At 39.6% G+C, this 23,878-nt stretch overlaps 2 protein-coding genes across 2 annotated transcripts; one reads left to right on the top strand and one right to left on the bottom strand.

Moving 5' to 3' along the window:
• Window positions 1-6,306: 6,306 nt before the first annotated feature.
• LOC119626480 (olfactory receptor 52R1-like) lies at window positions 6,307-7,253 on the top strand. Its single transcript, XM_073023509.1, is given in 2 exon segments — window positions 6,307-6,568; window positions 6,571-7,253. Coding segments are annotated over 2 exon segments (945 nt in total).
• A 14,951-nt stretch (window positions 7,254-22,204) lies between these two features.
• Window positions 22,205-23,155, bottom strand: LOC103247934 (olfactory receptor 51H1). Its single transcript, XM_008019924.3, is given in 1 exon segment — window positions 22,205-23,155. A coding segment is annotated over 1 exon segment (951 nt).
• Between the last annotated feature and the right edge of the window lie 723 nt (window positions 23,156-23,878).

The following is a 23,878-nucleotide window of genomic DNA, read 5'->3' as shown; positions in this document are numbered from 1 at the left end:
CTTAGGGGACAAATACACTCATCCAGGGAGGTCAGTATATTATTGTGTCCCTCCTCAATAAAGAAAGATAAATGCAAACATATTGTGAGGTATTTTGAAAACCCACATGAGGTTGGTTACCATGAACTTGCAGCAGTAACAACCTGATATTTTGTGTTATTATTTCTAGCAGTTGCTCAGTGGTACAGGGATACCAAAGTATAACATTTTGTATGGTAGTTGTGATAGAAAAATAGATATCAAGGTTATTTATATTAGTATGACTGGAATGATGGACTATAAGTACTAATTTTATATGAAGGATTTTAAGAGAAAAGAAGATTGAAGGATGTATATCTATATATACACACACACATACATACATGTTATATTTAATTCTTTGTACATAATACCTATATTATATGTCTATGTAATACAATAAACTTAATGTTGTATATCATATGTAAATTGATATACATATGTAAGTAATGGATTATGTGGAATAACATGGGATGAATAAAAGAACTAGAAAAATGGATGCTGTTGTTAAATGGAAAGATGCTCAAAAAGTATCTTTAAGCTTTGGCAAGGTCCATGCCATGTCTATACTTGATTGACTAATGTATTTTGCAGATGGAGGTCAAAAAAAGTGAGGATATAAGAACTCCGAGGCTGCGGCCCAGGTTTCTACATATATTTATTGAAGTGTTCTAGAATTCTCATGTTAACATCCTCAACAACCTATTCTTTCATTGAAACGTCTTTTCTAAATATCCTTCTTGTCCTGCTCTTGTAACCCTACAATTACAGACTGAAGAGACTTTAAGTTTATTGTAACCAACCTTTACTGGGACTCTCAATACTTCTCAGAATTCCTTGTACATCCCAATGGAGACTGGGCTTCAGCACAGGGCTGTGAGTCAGATTCCTAGTCCCCAAAGCATCTTGCAGAGGTACCAGCTTTGGAAAGACTCAAATGATGAGGGGCTTCTAGAAGGGCCAATCAGGAAGATTGACCTTTCTACTACACACTCTTTTTTAGCTTGTCTTTCCCTACTGAACTTGAAAAGCAGTGTGCTTGAACTGAGAAGCACTTTCCAAAGAGCCTGAATGTCATGTCTGCTTGGAGTCACTGTTCCATTTGAAAGAGGGGAAGGGTCAGATGAGGAAATGCAGGTCTTACTCAAGAGGTCACATTCTGTTTTGGGGGAAAAGTCACTCTAAAAGAAATGAAGAAGAAAGAAAGAAAGTAAAAGGAACTGAACTTGGTTCTGCTTTCATTATACTGAGGATTTCATAAATAGAAGTCAAAAACAACAACTACAGAAAAATAATTTGCAACCAGAGATAAACCAAAAATTCCTATGACCAATGCCATCCAGATCTCTAAAATAATAAAATCTTGACTATTCCCTGTAACCTGGACTCTCTAGCAAGAACAATTGTATTCCAGATTTTGTAGGCTGATATATGAAAATGTATCATTAACTTTGTGACTATGATGATCACAATCCTACCACAAAAACACTAATGTAAAGCTGATAACCTTGGTAGTTTTTGTGTATTTTTCTCTCTTTAGATGTATGTTGGGTTTTGTATTTTGTGAGCTGCATATTCTGAAGTCTGACTGCTTTGCACCCTTTTCAAATAAGGGTTTTAAATACTCCTTTATCAAATTTTTAGACATCTAATCAATCATGAGATTTAAATGAAATCATAAAGTGTTGACAAAAATTAAATATTTTAATACCAACAGGACCCTATTTGGTGATTGAGACAGAGAAAGCTCTATATAAGCTTCAACTGTTCAGACTGAGCAAAGAGAGCCTTCCAGCCTCACAAATTTTCAGAACTGACTGTGGCATGATCTCCATTGGAATTGCCATTGCCTGTTTGTATAATGACCCACTCAGATTTGAGGGGCCTTGGAACAATTGCTGCCTCAGTAAACCCTGATGCACCAAGAAATGCTGCACATCCTTATGAACCCCACATTCATTAAATAGGCATACTAATATGTATACACATGATGTTCAACCTCACACATCAGGTATGTAGCTGGGCATGTGCCTTCACAAAGCCTGCACACTTAGTGACCTTGAATGCACAGTATGATGGTAGCACACTAATTATGCATATTGATAGCAAATGACTATTCATACTTTTGTACACAGACATGCTTATTCATACACATGCTCACACTCACATGCAAATACAGTCCCTGATGCACATACCTGTCAGATACACACAATTTACATGATATATCAGCACACTTTCATATTGCACAAAATATCCCTTCAATTGTAAATATACATACTTGCACTAAAAATACACGCATATATAGACAAACTCACACTCATGTAGTATTAAAATTTCTTGCACATTTCTGAGCATTCAAATATCCTGCCTTTTCATTTGTGCATGCAGAGGAGAGAGGAAATGTAAGGGTTAACACTTCTAGCTTTAGTCTTCATTCTCAGAGGAGGCTGGTGTAAATGTGAGGCAGCAGGCTCAGGGGGAGTGGTAGATCTGATGCTTGGGGGAAGTGAAAGGACAGACCTAGTTCTTTGAATAGGTCCTGATCAGAGGTCTCTGACATGGGCTGAATCCAAGAAACTTTTTAGAAATGCTTATGAGCATGCTGTACTTGGTCGAAGATACAGTAGAACTCAGGGCAAGTGGATCCCTGTGCCTCAGCCACTTCTTCACTTCCCAAAAAGCAGTATGACTTATGGAACACTAAGAAGCAGGAAGGCGAGAAACTGTGCAGAATGGTCTGACTCACTGGGAGCTTCACGTCTAGAGATCAATGGCCATTGAGCTTCATTCTGAGAATGGGAGAAGACTCGGTGCTCCCACTGTGTCCTCCAGGGTAAGCCTAGAAAGGTAGGAATACTGCCTCCACACAAAAATACTCCAAGAAGGAGGTTGGTTTTGAGCATTACCCTGATCCAGTATTATTGGTTTTAGTTTCAGATACCTCAGTGAGAAAACAGAGTTTGAATTTCCCTGAAGCTATTTCTAAGCAGATCTCAGTTTATTTTATCCTTTATCCCTTCTCTGACTTGAACAACACCCTGACAGATGCCTGTATTTAGTTCCACATAATGGGTGCAGTAATTGAAGTACAACAGAGACTGTGAGTACTTTCTTGGGACTCGAACTCATTATCACAGATAAAAGTTGAACTCTACTCTGTGAGAGAAGATGGTTCTTAGAACCAATTTCTTAAACAAAAGGTACACAAAGATTTACAAGTTGATTTTATTTTAGAAAACAGCAAGCTTGAATCTGAAGTCCAAAGTGTGATCAGTGGGGCTACAATATTTGAAAAGGACAAGGCATTTCAGCTCTCAGTATGCATTAGGCTCATAAGATTTCTAGCCTGTCAAAAACAAAAAACAAAAAACAAAAAACAAATAATAGCACATGTAGGGGAGGAAGGAGAGTTGGGCAATAAGGGAAATTATATTGTTCATCTTTTCCTACCTTTTAGAGAATGTACATTGCAATTTCTCAAAGCAGCAGTAGGCTCATTACCTGTGCTTCCCATATTTAAAAACCCCACACACTAGACAAAAATGGCCAAGGATTGGTTAGCTCTCTGTCCACTCCACATGACTTGTAGTATTAACTCTATTAAGTCTGCAAGTCTATGAGAAAAGAAAGACAAGGGAACTTTTAACAGTGAAGGCACTAGATTCCATGGGTCAGCAGAGAAAAGTGGAGAAAGAAAAGGGAGGTGCTTGGCAAGGGTCCCCATCTCCCAATTTGGTCTTGAGTCACAGGGCACTTCTGCTTGTCCATTGTCCACCAAGAAAAGAAAATTTGAGAGCAGAAATTCAGAGTCAGCAGAATGAAATGAGGAAGGCTGAGAAGCATTACTTCATGGGGCTCTATGAAAAGGCCATTAAGGAGACTGGGGAAGGAGTAAAGCAGAAGACAGTAACTGGTTTTTGCAAGGGCTGTAGTTTGCAAGTAGTTGAAAGACTCACCAGCCTCTAAAGCGGGCACAGAACAGGAGAATTCTCCATTTAGTCTCATGAGCAGAAGCTAATAAAGACATCATCCCAGAGAAAGCAGCACACACCCAGAGATGCCAGGAGGCCAAACTGGAGACTGTGCTAGAGGTTCCAGTCCAGTGAAGTATCGGGGTCCTGGGTGCAAATTCAGATCTGCCTCTAATTCAGCATGCAGTTGGGCATGCCCTCTTCATGTCTCTTTGTCATGATAGGGCAGCAATCTCTGCTTTCCCCAACTCGGGTGTGTGCCCCAATTAATCGTTATCTAGCACAGGTGGCATGAGTACCACTAAGAGCACTGGCTGTGCAGTTGTGCATCCAGACACTAACTCATTGTGTGGCCTTGGGCAAATTATGTCACTGAAGCCTATTTTTCTCATTGTAAAGTGAAGATACAGAGGTTTTGTGTACGTTAGATACAATAAAACTTAAAAGCCTGCAGTGTTGTATCTTGAAACATGGTCATTCCTTGTACAATGACTCAGAGATAATTGTACACTTTGATAAATTGCACCTTTAACCAGCACCTCTTACATTGCCTGGTGCAACAATGAGAATGATCTGAGTGTGTTTCTCCAAGTGCCCCGAGCCTGCGGAAGTGTGTTCTCACAAGTAGACGGTGACACACAAGAGGAAAAGGGCAGGTGGAAGGAAATTACCTGGCTCAAACAGAATACATAAAGAAGTTTGGGAAGACCAGACCAGACAGAAGGGATAGAACAGAGTGCCTGGACCCTATATAATATGTGGCTTTCAATTTTCACCATAGCTTACATAGAAGTATTTGCCTTGAGCAAACCTACAGCTATTATCTTAATAGGATGGTCAAGCTTCAGGTTTAGAGCAAAACTTAGGAAGTCAGAGTCCCATTTATCTCATGCTGTTATAAATCTTGGGAAAATTAGAAAGAAGCAAGCCCTCTTTGGCATTATGAGGCCCTTTTAAGGAACCATTTGGTCTAGGGAATAAAACATCTGTAAGTTCCCAAAGGCAATTTGTTAAGGAGCATTGGAAGGGATACTCTTCTTGCCTCTTCCTTTGAAGGAGGTAAGAACTAAGGATTTCAATCAAAACACAGAACAACTGAGTTTAAATAGTGAAAAGGTAGTGGGTAAGAACCAAGTGAGCTTTGTGCCATCAATTCTGAGGTAGAAAGTAGTCACCACAGGAATCAGTGGGTAGAAGTAACCCAGGTAAAGCAAGTGCACACGAGAGGGTGGCATTCACACAGCAGTGCAACATTTAGAAGGAGAAATGAACATTACTTTCTTTTGGACACAACATCAAGGTAAGGTCAATTGGATTTTATCAGAACATTTAGGATATTGTTAATCCAATCATGAGTCTATTGAATAATGATATTTATTTGTTATTTTCTCTAAGGATTTAAAAAATTAAACTCCTGCCCTGTGCCAAGCACAAAGATACTATGTGTAGTGTAGGGTTCAGGGCAGAGTTCATGAAAAATTTACTATCTAGGATGGAGGCTGGCAAACTACAGCCTGTACACTAAATCCTCTTTGGAGTTTATTTTTGTGAGTAAACTTTTATTGGAATTCAACCATACTCACTCATTTATATATTGACTATGGTTGGTTTTACACCACCGTAGCTAAATTGATATGTTGTAACTAAGACTTTGTAGCTCAAAATTCCTCAAATTTTTATGATCTGACTTTTTACAGAAAAACTTTGCTAACCACTAATTTAGGAGGGGCCTACACTAAGGATAAAATATTGAATTACAGGTACGTAATTGATCAGTAATTTATCCTTCAGCCCAAGCCCTTACGGTAACTGCCCTTAAGCTAACTCAACATCAATACATAAATTTCTATAAGCATTGAGGCCACACTGGCTTCCTAGCCTGACAAGTTGTCCGAGCAGCTTAACAGAGGGATAAATAAGACCTGTGCGAAAAGTTGATAATATCAGCTGTCAGTGTTAAAGAATAGAAGGAAAAGAATTACTATGACGTTATTTGTCATGATTTTTTTCCTTAATAGATTCTGCTTTCAAGAAAACATTGATGCTTGAAAAACAACTGTACTTGCAGCTATCACATTTTGTTCTACCCTATTTTGAATGATATATATATATATATAAAAATAAAGAATAGTATCATTTTATGTTGCAAGATTTTATTTATTAAAAAAAAGGTTGAAATTATCCCACCTTATCTTTAAACTCAATTGCCCTATTACCCAATTGTCCCATCCAAAGGCATATCAATAATAACACTTGTTTTGATTCCTATTTGCAGAGAGTAGATCACTTTCCCAATGGAGAACATATTAACCAGCCCATGGTGCTGGCTTCAGGGAACAGCTCTTCTCATCCTGCGTCCTTCACCCTGCTTGGAATCCCAGGCCTGGAGAGTTTCCAGTTTGGGATTGCCTTTCCGTTCTGTGCCATGCATGCTGTGGCTGTTGTTGGAAATATCACTCTCCTCCACGTAATCAGAATTGACCACACCCTGCATAAGCCCATGTACCTCTTTCTGGCCATGCTGGCTATTACTGACCTGGTCCTCTCCTCCTCCACCCAACCTAAGATGTTGGTCATATTCTGTTTCATGCTCACGAGATTGAGTACCATGCCTGCCTCATCCAGGTGTTCTTCATCCATGCCTTTTCTTTTATGGAGTCTGAGGTGCTCATGGCTATGGCCCTGGATCGCCATGTGGCCATCTGCTTCCCACTCCGACACTCTAGCCTCATGACCCCATCGGTCGTGATTGAACTGGGGACCGTTGTGATGCTGAGAGGGCTGCTGTGAGTGAGTCCCTTCTGCTTCATGGTGTCTAGGATGCCCTTCTGCCACCACCAAGCCATTCCCCAGTCATACTGTGGGCACATGGCTGTGCTGAAGTTGGTGTGTGCTGATACAAGCATAAATTGTGGGTATGGACTCTTTGTGGCCTTCTCTGTGGCTGGCTTTGATATGACTGTCATAGGTATGTCATACATGATGATTCTGAGAGCTGTGCTTCAGTTGCCCTCAGGTGAAGCCCGCCTCAAAGCTTTTAGCACATGTGCCTCCCATATCTGTGTCATCTTGGCTTTTTATATCCCAGCCCTTTTTTCTTTCTTCACCCACCGCTTTGGCCATCATGTGCCCCGAGTGGTACATATCCTGTTTGCTAATCTCTATCTACTGGTGCCTCCCATGCTCAACCCCATCATTTACAGAGTTAGAACCAAACAGATCAGGGACACAGTTACCCAAGGATGTTGTGGAAACGTCCCTTGAGTCAAGGGTCACAAAATGACCACCACTTAAATTGCACCACTGATCTAGGGACATAAACGAATATTTTTCAGACTATTACTTACCATAAGTGAGTCAGCTCTGTAAACAGTTGATCCGGAGGTAGATAACCCTCCAGAAACAAAAGCAACAATTTCAGCATGCCCAGGGCAAGAGATTTCTGAGACATGCCATAAAAACTTTGTTGACCTCAGTTCATCATCACTAAGAAAATAATAAGAATATTTTCACCTATTAAGTCAGTGAATGTTTTTTTAAAAAATGTCACCTTTCACAGATGATTAAGGTAAAAACATTATTTACACTACTGGTAGGAGTACAACTTAGTACACTTCGTTTAAAAGAAATTTAGAAATGTAAATAAAATAGTTAAAAAGTATTCTTTCTATATGTATCCATATATCTATATCTATATATGCAATTTCCCCTCTGAGAATCAAAATTTTGGAAGCAAAAACCTGTACAAAGTAATGCATAAAATCATTATGCATAAAAACCCAACAGAAAACCAGTCAAATATTGTCCTGTTTTTTCCAATTCTGTGAAGAAAGTCATTGGTAGCTTAATGGGGATGGCACTGAATCTATAAATTGCCTTGGGCAGTATGGCCATTTTCACAGTATTGATTCTTCCTACACATTCCATTACTGGGGATATACCCAAAGGAATATAAGTCATGCTGCTATAAAGACACATGCACACATATGTTTATTGCAGCACTGTTCACAATAGCACAGACTTGGAATCAACCCAAATGTCCATCAGTGACAGAATGGATTAAGAAAATGTGGCACATACACACCATGGAATACTATGCAACCATAAAAAAGGATGAGTTCGTGTCCTTTGTAGGGACATGGATGCAGCTGGAAACCATAATTCTCAGCAAACTATCACAAGAACAGAAAACCAAATGCCGCATGTTCTCACTCATAGGCGGGAATTGAACAATGAGATCACTTGGACACAGGAAAGGGAACATCACACACCAGGTCCTATTGTGGGGGTGAGGGGGGGGAGGGGTGAGGGGTGAGGGATAGCATTAGAAGGTATACCTAATGCAAATGACGAGTTAATGGGTTCAGCACACCAACATGGCACATGTATACATATGTAACAAACCTGCATGTTGTGCACATGTACCCTAGAACTTAAAGTATAATTAAAACATATCTATATTGTCCTGTAAGAAACCAGATGAATCAATGTGCAACTGAATATTAGATGCCTTTTAAGATCTGACATTTGCAACAAGTATCTAAAGATGTAGTAAGTGATGAAGATATGTTATGTTTAGAAAAAAGATAAAGAATTGTCTTTAAGACTTGATGCCAATTCTAAAACGGAATTCATATACACAAAAAGAGATTCAAGAAATACATAATCATAGTAAAAACTATTCTGAGTAGTGAGGCTTGTAATATTTTCATTTTCTTTTTGGGCCTTAGTGTATTTTTAAAAAATATCCTCAATTGAGAATGTTTAATTTTAGTATGGGAAAAAGTCATGAAAATAACAACAGAAACACAGGTAAGGGATTAATTCAGTGCCAAAGTTTAGTGAGATAGGATGGACAATCTGAGAGGATGACAGACAGTGGCATAGATGAGATCCATCGAAGCTCAGGGATCCAGATGTAAAATTGCTGCTGGATCACAGCTTCTTCAGGCTGCTAACTAACAATGGGGATCAGGTGAGCTGAAGTGTTGGTCTCTCTTTTCCAACATTTTCTTATTCCCCTAGGACAATGGATTTCAGAATGAAGCAGAAGTTTTTGGAAAGAATGAGGAAGATCTTCTCTTCTGAATGGAATATATTGTATGGTTTAAGGTGATAGGAAAGCTATTAGAAATTTTAATAACATATTTTCATGGTAATTTCTTTTTAATTAACATCATGGTAATTTCTTTTTAATTAACATTTTAAACTATTTTTAAAAGCATGCTTGCTTTCAATTCATTGGACTTGAACTGTCAACTTTTCACAGCTCTTTCTGAGAAAGCCAATGAAGAAGGTTCTAGAATTCAAGGTCTTATGTTTCTAAAGCCAAAATTAGATTAAGGTGCTTTGAGTGGATTCAGGAGCAGGTTTGCCTCTTCCAGAAAAAAACAGATTATGTTGAAGTCTGAAGATATTCCCCCAAAAGAATGGGTGTTCTGAGGAGCATTTTCATCCTTCCCAAATTTCAGAGTTAAAAGGACCAATTTCTCTCTATCTGTAAATTAGTGAATGAGAAAATTTCTCTTTCTCTTTCTCTTTTTAAAATTAGCTTTCTTACTGTATAACTTGCAACGATAACATTTTAATGTTTCTATACACATTTTGATGAGTTCTAACACCTGTGCAGCCACCAGTTCCTCAATCAAGATGAAGAACATTGCAATCATTTAATAAAGATTTCTCCTGCCCCACTGTAGTTAGTCAGCCCCCTTCCACCTCAACCAGGGAAACTTTCATATGATTTTTTCACTATAGATTAATTCTTATGGCCCTAGGACTGTGCATCAATAGAAGAATAGATGATTTATTATTGAGTCTGTCATCTTTCATGCTTATAAAGTTTCACTCAAGCTGTTGTGCATATTAGTACATTTCCTGATTTTGCTGAGCAGTATATTCCATATTTTCAACATGCCTTTACTAATATAGTGATGCTTCTCTTCTTTGCTCTAGCCTTTCTACTATTTTTATACTTCCAAACACATCAATGGCTCGTCTGTCTTAAGTCTTTGCTCTTATTTCTCCAGTGGCCCCAGTTGTTCTTCTAGAGGGCATTCTGGCTCCCATTATTATCCTTCAGATCTCAACTAATGCCACATTCTCCTAGAGGTTTCCTCACCCACTTGTCTTCACCAGTTCCTGAGCCATGTAACTTTTCTATCAATTCACGTATACTGTTTCCAACTTATCACTTACCACAATCTCAAATTTTTATTATTTATCTATCATCTGTCCCTATGACTTGAATATAATTTTCATAAGAGAGTAGTGCTGTTTCTCACTCATTTATTCTAAAACCTAGCACACACATGAAAAAAAAGAAAAAAAAGAAAAAAAAGAGAAAGGCACGTGAATGAACGAATTTGAATGTTTCTGATTTGATACATTGCCCCAACAATTCCAGTACTGTCCAAAAGTTGGCATTTGCAAATATACTCATGCCTCACTCCCCCAAAACTGACTATAGTGCCAGAACTTTCAGTCTTAAGGACTCCTTTCACTGTCTGCACTGAAGTAACATTTTGAAGGAGGCTGTGTGATTTGGTTTGAATCTTTGCCCCCACCCAAATCTCATGTCAAATTGTAATCCCCAACGTTGGAGGTGGAGCCAGCTGGGAAATGATTGGATCACGGGGGCTGTTTCTCATGAATGATAAAGAACCATCCCCTTTGATTGCAATAGTGAGTGAGTTTTCATGAGATCTGGTCATTTAACACTGTGTAGCACCTCCCCTCTTACTCTTTCTTCTTCCTCCCTGGCCATGTAAGATGTACCTGCTTTCTCTTTACCTTCCATCATGATTGTAAGTTTCCTAAGGCCTCCCAGAAACAGAAACTGTTATGCTTCCACAGCCTGCAGAACTGTGAGCCAATTAAATCTCTCTTTTTCAAAATGAATTATCCAATCTCAGGTATTTCTTCATAGCATTACGAGAATGGACTAACACATTGTCAAATAAGATAGGTTTGTTATAAAATAGCAAATTGTCTCTGACTCACCTCTTTTTATGAAAATTAAAATGTTTGTAACATTTTAAATTCCTATTCAAGCAATATATTAAGCAATTACTCTGCACCCAGCATTTGCTGGAGAATGGGGGTAGAATCAGGAATAAAAGAAACTGACAAACATAGCATCTAGTTTGTGTGATTTCTTTTTTTTTTTTTTCTTTTTTTTTTTTTAATTTATTTATTATTATTAAACTTCAAGTTGTAGGGTACATGTGCACAACGTGCAGGTTTGCTACATATGTATACTTGTGCCATGTTGGTGTGCTGCACCCATCAACTCGTCATTTACATCAGGTATAACTCCCAATGCAATCCCTCCCCCCTCCCCCCTCCCCATGATAGGCCCCGGTGTGTGATGTTCCCCTTCCCGAGTCCAAGTGATCTCATTGTTCAGTTCCCACCTACGAGTGAGAACATGCGGTGTTTGGTTTTCTGTTCTTGTGATAGTTTGCTAAGAATGATGGTTTCCAGCTGCATCCATGTCCGTACAAAGGACACAAACTCATCCTTTTTTATGGCTGCATAGTATTCCATGGTGTATATGCGCCACATTTTCTTAATCCAATCTGTCACTGATGGACATTTGGGTTGATTCCAAGTCTTTGCTATTGTGAATAGTGCTGCAATAAACATACGTGTGCATGTGTCCTTATAGCAGCATAATTTATAATCCTTTGGGTATATACCCAGTAATGGGATGGCTGGGTCATATGGTACATCTAGTTCTAGATCCTTGAGGAATCGCCATACTGTTTTCCATAATGGTTGAACTAGTTTACACTCCCACCAACAGTGTAAAAGTGTTCCTATTTCTCCACATCCTCTCCAGCACCTGTTGTTTCCTGACTTTTTAATGATCGCCATTCTAACTGGTGTGAGATGGTATCTCATTGTGGTTTTGATTTGCATTTCTCTGATGGCCAGTGATGATGAGCATTTTTTCATGTGTCTGTTGGCTATATGAATGTCTTCTTTTGAGAAATGTCTGTTCATATCCTTTGCCCACTTTTTGATGGGGTTGTTTGTTTTTTTCTTGTAAATTTGTTTGAGTTCTTTGTAGGTTCTGGATATTAGCCCTTTGTCAGATGAGTAGATTGCAAAAATTTTCTCCCATTCTGTAGGTTGCCTGCTCACTCTGATGGTAGTTTCTTTTGCTGTGCAGAAGCTCTTTAGTTTGATGAGATCCCATTTGTCAATTTTGGCTTTTGTTGCCGTTGCTTTTGGTGTTTTAGACATGAAGTCTTTGCCCATGCCTATGTCCTGAATGGTACTACCTAGGTTTTCCTCTAGGATTTTTATGGTATTAGGTCTAACATTTAAGTCTTTAATCCATCTTGAATTAATTTTCATACAAGGAGTAAGGAAAGGATCCAGTTTCAGCTTTCTACTTATGGCTAGCCAGTTTTCCCAGCACCATTTATTAAATAGGGAATCCTTTCCCCATTTCTTGTTTCTCTCAGGTTTGTCAAAGATCAGATGGCTGTAGATGTGTGGTATTATTTCTGAGGACTCTGTTCTGTTCCATTGGTCTATATCTCTGTTTTGGTACCAGTACCATGCTGTTTTGGTTACTGTAGCCTTGTAGTATAGTTTGAAGTCAGGTAGCGTGATGCCTCCAGCTTTGTTCTTTTGACTTAGGAATGTCTTGGAGATGCGGGCTCTTTTTTGGTTCCATATGAACTTTAAAGCAGTTTTTTCCAATTCTGTGAAGAAGCTCATTGGTAGCTTGATGGGGATGGCATTGAATCTATAAATTACCTTGGGCAGTATGGCCATTTTCACGATATTGATTCTTCCTATCCATGAGCATGGTATGTTCTTCCATTTGTTTGTGTCCTCTTTGATTTCACTGAGCAGTGGTTTGTAGTTCTCCTTGAAGAGGTCCTTTACATCCCTTGTAAGTTGGATTCCTAGGTATTTTATTCTCTTTGAAGCAATTGTGAATGGAAGTTCATTCCTGATTTGGCTCTCTGTTTGATTGTCACTGGTGTATAAGAATGCTTGTGATTTTTGCACATTAATTTTGTATCCTGAGACTTTGCTGAAGTTGCTTATCAGCTTAAGGAGATTTTGGGCTGAGACAATGGGGTTTTCTAAATATACAATCATGTCATCTGCAAACAGGGACAATTTGACTTCTTCTTTTCCTAACTGAATACCCTTGATTTCTTTCTCTTGCCTGATTGCCCTAGCCAGAACTTCCAACACTATGTTGAATAGGAGTGGTGAGAGAGGGCATCCCTGTCTTGTGCCAGTTTTCAAAGGGAATTTTTCCAGTTTTTGCCCATTCAGTATGATATTGGCTGTGGGTTTGTCATAAAGAGCTCTTATTATTTTGAGGTATGTTCCATCAATACCGAATTTATTGAGCATTTTTAGCATGAAGGGCTGTTGAATTTTGTCAAAAGCCTTTTCTGCATCTATTGAGATAATCATGTGGTTCTTGTCTTTGGTTCTGTTTATATGCTGGATTATGTTTATTGATTTGCGAATGTTGAACCAGCCTTGCATCCCAGGGATGAAGCCCACTTGATCATGGTGGATAAGCTTTTTGATGTGCTGCTGAATCTGGTTTGCCAGTATTTTATTGAGGATTTTTGCATCGATGTTCATCAGGGATATTGGTCTAAAATTCTCTTTTTTTGTTGTGTCTCTGCCAGGCTTTGGTATCAGGATGATGTTGGCCTCATAAAATGAGTTAGGGAGGATTCCCTCTTTTTCTATTGATTGGAATAGTTTCAGAAGGAATGGTACCAGCTCCTCCTTGTACCTCTGGTAGAATTCAGCTGTGAATCCATCTGGTCCTGGACTTTTTTTGGTTGGTAGGCTATTAATTATTGCCTCAATTTCAGAGCCTACTATTGGTCTATTCAGGGATTCAACTTCTTCCTGGCTTAGTCTTGGAAGAGTGTAAGTGTCCAGGAAATTATCCATTTCTTCTAGATTTTCCAGTTTATTTGCGTAGAGGTGTTTATAGTATTCTCTGATGGTAGTTTGTATTTCTGTGGGGTCGGTGGTGATATCCCCTTTATCATTTTTAATTGCGTCGATTTGATTCTTCTCTCTTTTCTTCTTTATTAGTCTTGCTAGTGGTCTGTCAATGTTGTTGATCTTTTCAAAAAACCAACTCCTGGATTCATTGATTTTTTGGAGGGTTTTTTGTGTCTCTATCTCCTTCAGTTCTGCTCTGATCTTAGTTATTTCTTGCCTTCTGCTAGCTTTCGAATGTGTTTGCTCTTGCTTCTCTAGTTCTTTTAATTGCGATGTTAGAGTGTCAATTTTAGATCTTTCCTGCTTTCTCTTGTGGGCATTTAGTGCTATAAATTTCCCTCTACACACTGCTTTAAATGTGTCCCAGAGATTCTGGTATGTTGTATCTTTCTTCTCATTGGTTTCAAAGAACATCTTTATTTCTGCCTTCATTTCGTTATGTACCCAGTAGTCATTCAGGAGCAGGTTGTTCAGTTTCCATGTAGTTGAGCGGTTTTGATTAAGTTTCTTAGTCCTGAGTTCTAATTTGATTGCACTGTGGTCTGAGAGACAGTTTGTTATAATTTCTGTTCTTGTACATTTGCTGAGGAGTGCTTTACTTCCAATTACGTGGTCAATTTTGGAGTAAGTACGATGTGGTGCTGAGAAGAATGTATATTCTGTTGATTTGGGGTGGAGAGTTCTATAGATGTCTATTAGGTCTGCTTGCTGCAGAGATGAGTTCAATTCCTGGATATCCTTGTTAACTTTCTGTCTCGTTGATCTGTCTAATGTTGACAGTGGAGTGTTGAAGTCTCCCATTATTATTGTATGGGAGTCTAAGTCTCTTTGTAAGTCTCTAAGGACTTGCTTTATGAATCTGGGTGCTCCTGTATTGGATGCATATATATTTAGGACAGTTAGCTCTTCCTGTTGAATTGATCCCTTTACCATTATGTAATGGCCTTCTTTGTCTCTTTTGATCTTTGATGGTTTAAAGTCTGTTTTATCAGAGACTAGTATTGCAACCCCCGCTTTTTTTTGTTCTCCATTTGCTTGGTAAATCTTCCTCCATCCCTTTATTTTGAGCCTATGTATGTCTCTGCGTGTGAGATGGGTCTCCTGAATACAGCAGACTGATGGATCTTGACTCTTTATCCAGTTTGCCAGTCTGAGTCTTTTAATTGGAGCATTTAGTCCATTTACATTTAAGGTTAAGATTGTTATGTGTGAACTTGATCCTGCCATTATGATATTAACTGGTTATTTTGCTCGTTAGTTGATGCAGTTTCTTCCTAGCCTTGATGGTCTTTACATTTTGGCATGTTTTTGCAATGGCTGGTACCGGTTGTTCCTTTCCATGTTTAGTGCTTCCTTCAGGGTCTCTTGTAAGGCAGGCCTAGTGGTGACAAAATCTCTAAGCATTTGCTTATCTGTAAAGGATTTTATTTCTCCTTCACTTATGAAACTTAGTTTGGCTGGATATAAAATTCTGGGTTTAAAATTCTTTTCTTTAAGAATGTTGAATATTGGCCCCCACTCTCTTCTGGCTTGAAGAGTTTCTGCCGAGAGATCTGCTGTTAGTCTGATGGGCTTCCCTTTGTGAGTAACCCGACCTTTCTCTCTGGCTGCCCTTAAGATTTTTTCCTTCATTTCAACTTTGGTGAATCTGGCAATTATGTGTCTTGGAGTTGCTCTTCTCGAGGAGTATCTTTGTGGCGTTCTCTGTATTTCCTGGATTTGAATGTTGGCCTGCCCTACTAGGTTGGGGAAGTTCTCCTGGATGATATCCTGAAGAGTGTTTTCCAACTTGGTTCCATTTTCCCCCTCACTTTCAGGCACCCCAATCAGACGTAGATTTGGTCTTTTTACATAATCCCATACTTCTTGCAGGCTTTGTTCATTTGTTTTTCTTCTTTTTTCTTTTGGTTTCTCTTCTCGCTTCATTTCATTCATTTGATCCTCCATCGCTGACATTCTTTCTTCCAGTTGATCGAGACGGTTACTGAAGCTTGTGCATTTGTCACGTATTTCTCGTGCCATGGTTTTCGTCTCTTTCATTTCGTTTGTGAGCTTCTCTGCATTAATTACTCTAGCCATCAATTCTTCCACTTTTTTTTCAAGATTTTTAGTTTCTTTGCGCTGGGTACGTAATTCCTCCTTTAGCTCTGAGAAATTTGATGGACTGAAGCCTTCTTCTCTCATCTCATCGAAGTCATTCTCCGTCCAGCTTTGATCCATTGCTGGCGATGAGCTGCACTCCTTTGCTGGGGGAGATGTGCTCTTATTTTTTGAATTTCCAGCTTTTCTGCCCTGCTTTTTCCCCATCTTTGTGGTTTTATCTGCCTCTGGTCTTTGATGATGGTGATGTACTGATGGGGTTTTGGTGTAGGTGTCCTTCCTGTTTGATAGCTTTCCTTCTAACAGTCAGGACCCTCAGCTGTAGGTTGTAGCTGTAGGAGATTGCTTGAGGTCCACTCCAGACCCTGTTTGCCTGGGTATCAGCAGCAGAGGCTGCAGAAGATAGAATATTTCTGAACAGCGAGTGTACCTGTCTGATTCTTGCTTTGGAATCTTCCTCTCAGGGGTGTACTCCACCCTGTGAGGTGTGGGGTGTCAGACTGCCCCTAGTGGGGGATGTCTCCCAGTTAGGCTACTCAGGGGTCAGGGACCCACTTGAGCAGGGAGTCTGTCCCTTCTCAGATCTCAACCTCCGTGTTGGGAGATCCACTGCTCTCTTCAAAGCTGTCAGACAGAGTCGTTTGCGTCTGCAGAGCTGCTGCATTTGTTATTATTTACTGTGCCCTGTCCCCAGAGGTGGAGTCTACAGAGACAGGCAGGTTTCCTTGAGCTGCTGTGAGCTCCACCCAGTTCGAGCTTCCCAGCAGCTTTATTTACCTACTTAAGACTCAGCAATGGCGGGCACCCCTCCCCCAGCCTCGCTGCTGCCTTGCCCGTAGATCACAGACTGCTGTGCTAGCAATGAGGGAGGCTCCGTGGGTGTGTGACACTCCCGGCCAGGTGTGGGATATGATCTCCTGGTGTGCCTGTCTGCTTGAAGCGCAGTATTGGGGTGGGAGTTACCCGATTTTCCAGGTGTTGTGTGTCTCAGTTCCCCTGGCTAGGAAAAGGGATTCCCTTCCCCCTTGTGCTTTCCAGGTGAGGCAATGCCTCGCCCTGCTTCAGCTCTCGCTGGTCGGGCTGCAGCAGCTGACCAGCACGGATCGTCTGGCACTCCCCAGTGAGATGAACCCAGTACCTCAGTTGAAAATGCAGAAATCGCCGGTCTTCTGTGTCGCTCGCGCCGGGAGTTGGAGACTGGAGCTGTTCCTATTCGGCCATCTTGCTCCGCCCCCTACCTCCAGTAGTTTTGGTTCTGTGTAGCTGGGGAAGCCTCACAATCATGGCATAAGACATGGACTACAGCAGGCAGACAGACAGCTAGTTTGTGTGATTTCTACCCAAAATCAAAATACTGAATTTCTACAGTTTTAGCTTCAATATTGAAACTATTATTTAAGATGTGTTATACTATTGTAAGCTACCTTAGGTATTCTGAATCAATGAAAATAGACAATTCTCTTCCTTACAACTTGAAGATTCCCAGTGTCCATGACATGAAATATGTAACTAACCTAGAGTGTGTCTATACTCATTCACAAAAGCTCTCAAGTGAGTACATTGAGTGAGGGACTCCATTTTCCATGTGTTAATGGGCAGTCACCACAGTGCCTCTCCTCCTCAAATAACACAAATCTGTGATCATAGTGACTAAGAGAGGCCAGATAGAACATCTCAAAGGCGGACCCCAGTAAGTCAGCTTACTGTGGTTTTTAAACATTACTCAGAATCATACTGTGATGTCAGGGTTCAGTTCTAGAGTATTTTCCAAAGGGCAATGCCTCCTCATTGATGTCTACTCTGCACAGAACCAAGCACAGTGTTACTAGGATGCTGACATTTCATACTCAAATCAACAAGCATTTTTTGACCAGTGGCTGTGTACCCAGTGCAATGCGTGGTGCCTGGGATGTAGAGATAAAGTTTACAGGTCTTACTTAGAACCCTACCTCTGCCCTCCTACAGTGCCTGTTCCATTCTACTCTCATCATACTTACTGACTTCTTTATATCCTAATGATCTGGCTCTGTGTGTGCCTCTATGTCTTATCCACCATGAAGAAAAATGTTGCTTTATTTACCTCAGATGTTGGCAAATCCTAACACAGAGGAGGCATCAATAAGTATGTGGGAAGCAATATCTTTCTATTCAAGGGAGGTGATAGGCACATGTCAGTAAAGACCTAAAACACATACTTTCAATACTCTGCATGTTAAGTATTTTAAGACAAAAATAAAATCCTAGGCCCCCAAACCATCTGAATGGATCCCTCCTCTCAACTAAGGGCATTTTAAAGTTAACCTGTCAATCTAGTTCAAGCCATGATGAGAAGGTGAAGTCAGGCATGCCTCATTACCATTAATATCAACACAGACCTTAAGACTGGTAGAACAGACTCTTTAAGTCTGATATGAAACATTTCCAATTTGTCCTCTCTGAAACCAGCTACCTGGAGGTTTCATCTGTGTGATAAAACCTTGGTCTCTACAACTCCTTATATTAACCCAGACAATATATTCTATTGATTCCAGGTCATTAGATAATAATCAATTGCCAATCAGAAAATCTATGAATCTGCCTGTGACCTGGAAGCCCCCACTTTCAGTTGCCCTTCCTTTCCAGACTGAACCAACGTACACCTTACATGTATTGATTGATGTCTTATGTCTCCCCAAAATGTATAACACCAAGTTGTAGCCTGATCACCTTGGGACAGGTCAATAAGGCCTCCCGAGGCTGTGTCATTGACATGTCCTTAACCTTGGCAAAATAAACTTCTAAATTAATTAAGACTTGTCTCAGATAATGTTTGCTTTATATTATTGTTGGCATTTATGCTGTGTGGGTAGGCCTATGGCCCAAATCTCCCCAAGACAATGACTAGGCTGAAGGCAGCAGGAGTGTGAGGTCCTGTTATCCCACCTTGACATTAAAAATTTTAATGTTTAATTTTGGCCTACAAATCCTGAAGTCACTGGTTCTTCCTACTCTGTCTACTGAGGTCAGAGGTTTGAAAGCCAGAGAGGGAAGGAAAGAAAGGCCCAGGCAATGTGCTGCCTGATTTTGCAGAGCATGGCCCTTCCCTTTACTTCGTCTCTACCCCAGATGAGGTTGGGCTCTCAGTTTGTGGTTTTCAGTTCTCCACGTATCTATCCTAAGTGTGGCCATCATGGAAGACATGTATAATATGTAAATGAGCTCACCCAAATATACCTTGTAGATGAGGAAACAGAAACCAAGGGATCCAAGTAGCAACTCTGGGTTTCTTTCTGAACCAGAAAATAGAAAAACTCAAAAGGTGGGAAAACAGTAAACACATAAGTAAATAAACAGAGCCACTACGTGGGAATTGAGTCTCTCTAAGAAATCAGGTAAAAGTCTTAAAAAATGTGTAAGCAAAAGGTTGTGGACTACATAACTCTGAGGAGGAATTCACATTGTCATTCAATTTAATGATGCCCCTGAAGTTGTAGAAAACTGTTCCGTAGGGAGAGAATAAAAGATAAATTTTACTTGTGCCAATTTCTGCTTCTTGAATGTGCCAGCTCCATTTGAAATCTCATGCTTTGAAGAAAGGACCAAGGCCTACAGGGAAGAAAGAGAAGCAGGATACCTTCTCACTCTATCTCCCCATGTTAATTGGTTTCCTGACTGAGTAGAAAGGGCTCAGTGGATGTTTAAGCCAGATTTGCAGCAGGAGTTGTCTTGGCACCAGAAACAGGGCAATCATAGTGCACCGTCTCTGCAGCAGGAAGGTATGGACAAGACATTAGGAAGGGAAAGTCTGTTCCAGGAGGGGTAAATGTTGCTCTGGGAAAGGAATAGAGAAGCCTAACATGTGGTCACATAGGCTGTGGACCAACTGGGATGGTGGTTTCAGTTATCAACTTTATGAAGTTAGTTTTATTGAATAGCACAAGGCATGGGGAAAATTCATCCATTCATTCATTTCTTCAGGAACTTCAAGGAACTCTTTAATGTGTCTTCTGTTTTACTAGCCCTCAACAGCCATATTTTTAAAAAAATTTCATAATTAATTGAAGTTGTTTTAAATGTGTCCACTAAATCACTCTTACTACTGCATGCCCAGCACTTAGTGGCCTGTAATGGCATAAGTATTAATAGGACAAGTTCATTTGTTACATGAAGAAATACATGAATGATGAATATTGTGTTCTAAAGAGGTCTCATATAGCATTTTTAAAAGTGATAAGCCCCAGTATTGCTTCTCTGGGAGCTCTCGCTCTCACTGAGCAGTTGGCTCATTGACAATGGCAACTGTCTAGTAGCAGCTACAGAAGAAATTAGCCCTGAGGTATTATCCTTTTCCCAAGGTTCCTGGACAATAGGGCTGAGATTGCCTTAGGTGTAGCAAAGGAGGAGAAGCACTGCAGAAGCAGGAGACCTGGCATCTCCCAGGAGTCCCAGCTCAGGCCTTTCCTCAGTGTGTGACTAGAGAAATTTCTGCCCTTCCTTACTCCATCAAGTTTGTCTCCATTTCCTCTCTTCTCAGAATAAGGCAGCAATCAATGATCAGGCGTGCCTACATCCCAACACAGAGAAAGCATTTATGTGTACACAAGGAAGCCTGTATATTTATGAATTCCTCCTTGGCAGGGGTACTTGAGTGCACAGATCTATTGAAAAGGGGTCTGAAACACAGAAAACGTTCTACTCAAAAGTAGGATTTTTCTCAAAAGTAGGATTTTTTTTTTTTTTTTTGAGCAGGAAGAACATATTGAGCACCCACGCAGGGCATGGAGAAGACACAAAGCCTAACACTGAACTCGGTCCTTACGATTTTGTACGGAGAGATAGACTTGTAAAAATTTAGAAATTCAATTCATTTGGGCGAAAAAATACAATCACATAGTTTGAATCTAGCTCTGTCTCTTGGAAACTGTATGACCTTGAATAGTTACTCAATGACTCTAAGTCCCATTTCCCTCACATGTAAATGTTGATTAGTGCTTTTTCCCAAAGTTGTTGGGGAAATTTACTGATATTCTCTATAAAATCTGCTAGCATATTTTCATATTAACAAATTACATGTGATATTACAGTGTAATAGGTAATTGTCTTGTAATTGTCTGTATGCATCTTTTTCTACAGAAAAATCATCCAAAGTTTGAGCAGAAAATTGCTGTATTTTCCCCTGTATCTCCAGGGTCTAGCATCGTGACTGGCATTTCATCAGTGTTCAATGAATATCTATTGAATGAATAAGTAATCACTCTAGCAACTTTGTTGTATAATGATTAACACAATTCCTAAAGCATGTACTAGACTCACTGCACAGACATATTGCACATTTGTATACCTTCAATTTTTAAATTTCTCTATGCTGAGAATCTTTACTTGCCTTACACAAAACCCAGGAATAACTTTACTCAGTAAAATTTTACTGCATCCTCTAGTACATAGCAAAATTAATGTCACTTATGCTGAGTCAAAAGAGTAAAGGCAGAACACCTATTAGTCTACTAAGTATGTGGCAAGAAACTAGAACTATGATAAATATGTAAAAAAGTGATGCCATAGAAAGGGAAAAAAGTATGCATCAAAGAACCACAGATATGCCCACTTTTATGTCATCACAGATATCCATTACCAATAACTGCCTAAACATAAAGATAAATTTTTGATCCTATAACACTTTTCCTTACTCTAAGAAAAAAATATATATCAGATACCAAGACCTTTGGTCTTGCTATAGGACTTCTTGAATCTTTCTTACAGTAATTATTATTAAATTGATAACCACGGGTAAAATATAACTTAATATTTTATGAATAAGCATACATAAGTATTATCTGGATGAATGTGATAATTTGTTGTCACTGATGCTCATCTCCAGTGTCAAAGAAAAGTGTGAAGCTACTTAATGAATTAGATTTAGATTTTGTGATACCATATGTCAAAATGCACACATTCCAAAATATGGTATATACAGAACAAAAATGACCTGTTATGTATCTTCACCCACAAGCCTTACCCATTCCTGCATTTCCCCAGATGTACAAAATTTGATGCCCCATAACTGTGGAAAATTAAATAATTAATTCTTCCAGTGGATATTTTCTCTACTTCTTACACATGATTCTATTCTACTAGACCCTATTTTTTCTCCTCTGGAACACTTGAATGATCCTTCTTCGAATCTGCTTGGTCTTCACACTGTAGGCAATGGGGTTTAGCACAGCGGGGAGCAGTAGGTATATATTGGCCATGAGCATGTGCACTACTGGTGATAAATGTTCCCCATATCTGTGAATCATGGAGGCACCAATAAAAGGAACATAGAAGAGGAACATGGCAGACATGTGAGAGAGGCAGGTGCTGAGGGTTGTGAGCTTTTCACCTCTGGAGGCAATGCCCAGCACAGTCTTCAGGATGAGTACATAAGACATTAGAATGAGGAGGGCATCGAGCCCCAGTGTGAAGATGACGACCATGAAGCCATAGAGGCTGTTGATACGGGTGCTGGCACAAGCTAGCCACATCATATCTTGGTGAAGATGATATGAATGAGACAAGACATTGGAATGGCAGAAGAGTAGATGCTTTATAAGGAAGGGCACAGGGAAGACCACACAGATTGCCCGGATGAGGACAGCTATTCCAATCTTTCCAATAACACTGTGAGTGAGGATGGAAGCATAGTGTAATGGGTTTCAGATGGCCACAAATCTGTCAAAGGCCGTGGACACTAGGACTCCTGATTCTGCTATTCCAAATACATGGATGAAGAACATCTGCATGATGCATGCATCGAAAACAATCTCAGGAGCATTAAACCAGAATATGCTGAGCGTGGAGGACAAGGTGGACGTGGAGAGACTAACGTCAGTGAGAGCCAAGATAAAGAGGAAGTAGTACATGGGCTCATGGAGACTCGGCTCCACCTTCATGATAGCTAGGATGGTACCATTTCCCAGGAGTGTGAGTGTGTAGAGAAATCCCAGGGGAAAGGTCAATCATGAGTTCTTGTCTGGCATTCCTGGGATACCTGTCAAGATGAAGCTATGGCGGTTGGCATATGACGCATTCAAGTTCATCATGTTGTTCTCACCATCGGTGGGGCTAGACTCTTCCACTTGGTTCACAGCTCCTAAATAGAATATATATTCTCATATGGACAGAACAATGGCTTTATGAATACATAGGTAGAATAGCAGAGGAAAGAATAAAGTTAAAAAACAACTTTTAGATGATACTTTGTCTTTTTCCTTCCTACAGAGTCACATGTGATTACCTCCCTTCTCTTGGAATAAATTTCTTTATTTGAAAAATGGAAACAAGAGTAAACATCCAGTGTTTAGACCGTAAAGAATTTTGCTGTCTCCTTTGATATATCCTCCTCATATAGTTTTCAAGGTTTAGCAGAAAAGAAGTAGACATAACCAAGGTCTTAATAACATAGAGCATATTGCTAAATAATTTTTTAAAACCCCACTAAAAAACCTCACAATACCATCACAACACACCCACGACTATATACAATCCCACTGTCATCACAACCTACATCCACATAAATCCATGTGTATGAGGATGTATGAGGATATTTTACATATATGTATATACATGTATATACATATATATGTGTATATGTATATACAGTATATACGTATATGTGTATATGTATATATATGAATATATATGTATATAGATACATATGCATATAGATACATACAGCTTCCACGTATACACATATATACTTCTATATACACATACACATAAATATACTAGGTTGGTGCAAAAGTAATTGCAGTTTTTGCGTTTTT

The sequence above is a fragment of the Chlorocebus sabaeus genome, chromosome 1, assembly GCF_047675955.1.
Source record: "Chlorocebus sabaeus isolate Y175 chromosome 1, mChlSab1.0.hap1, whole genome shotgun sequence".
Classification (NCBI taxonomy): domain Eukaryota; kingdom Metazoa; phylum Chordata; class Mammalia; order Primates; family Cercopithecidae; genus Chlorocebus; species Chlorocebus sabaeus.
The sequence above is the reverse complement of the archived record's forward strand: the minus strand, read 5'-3'. Positions and strand labels throughout refer to the sequence as shown.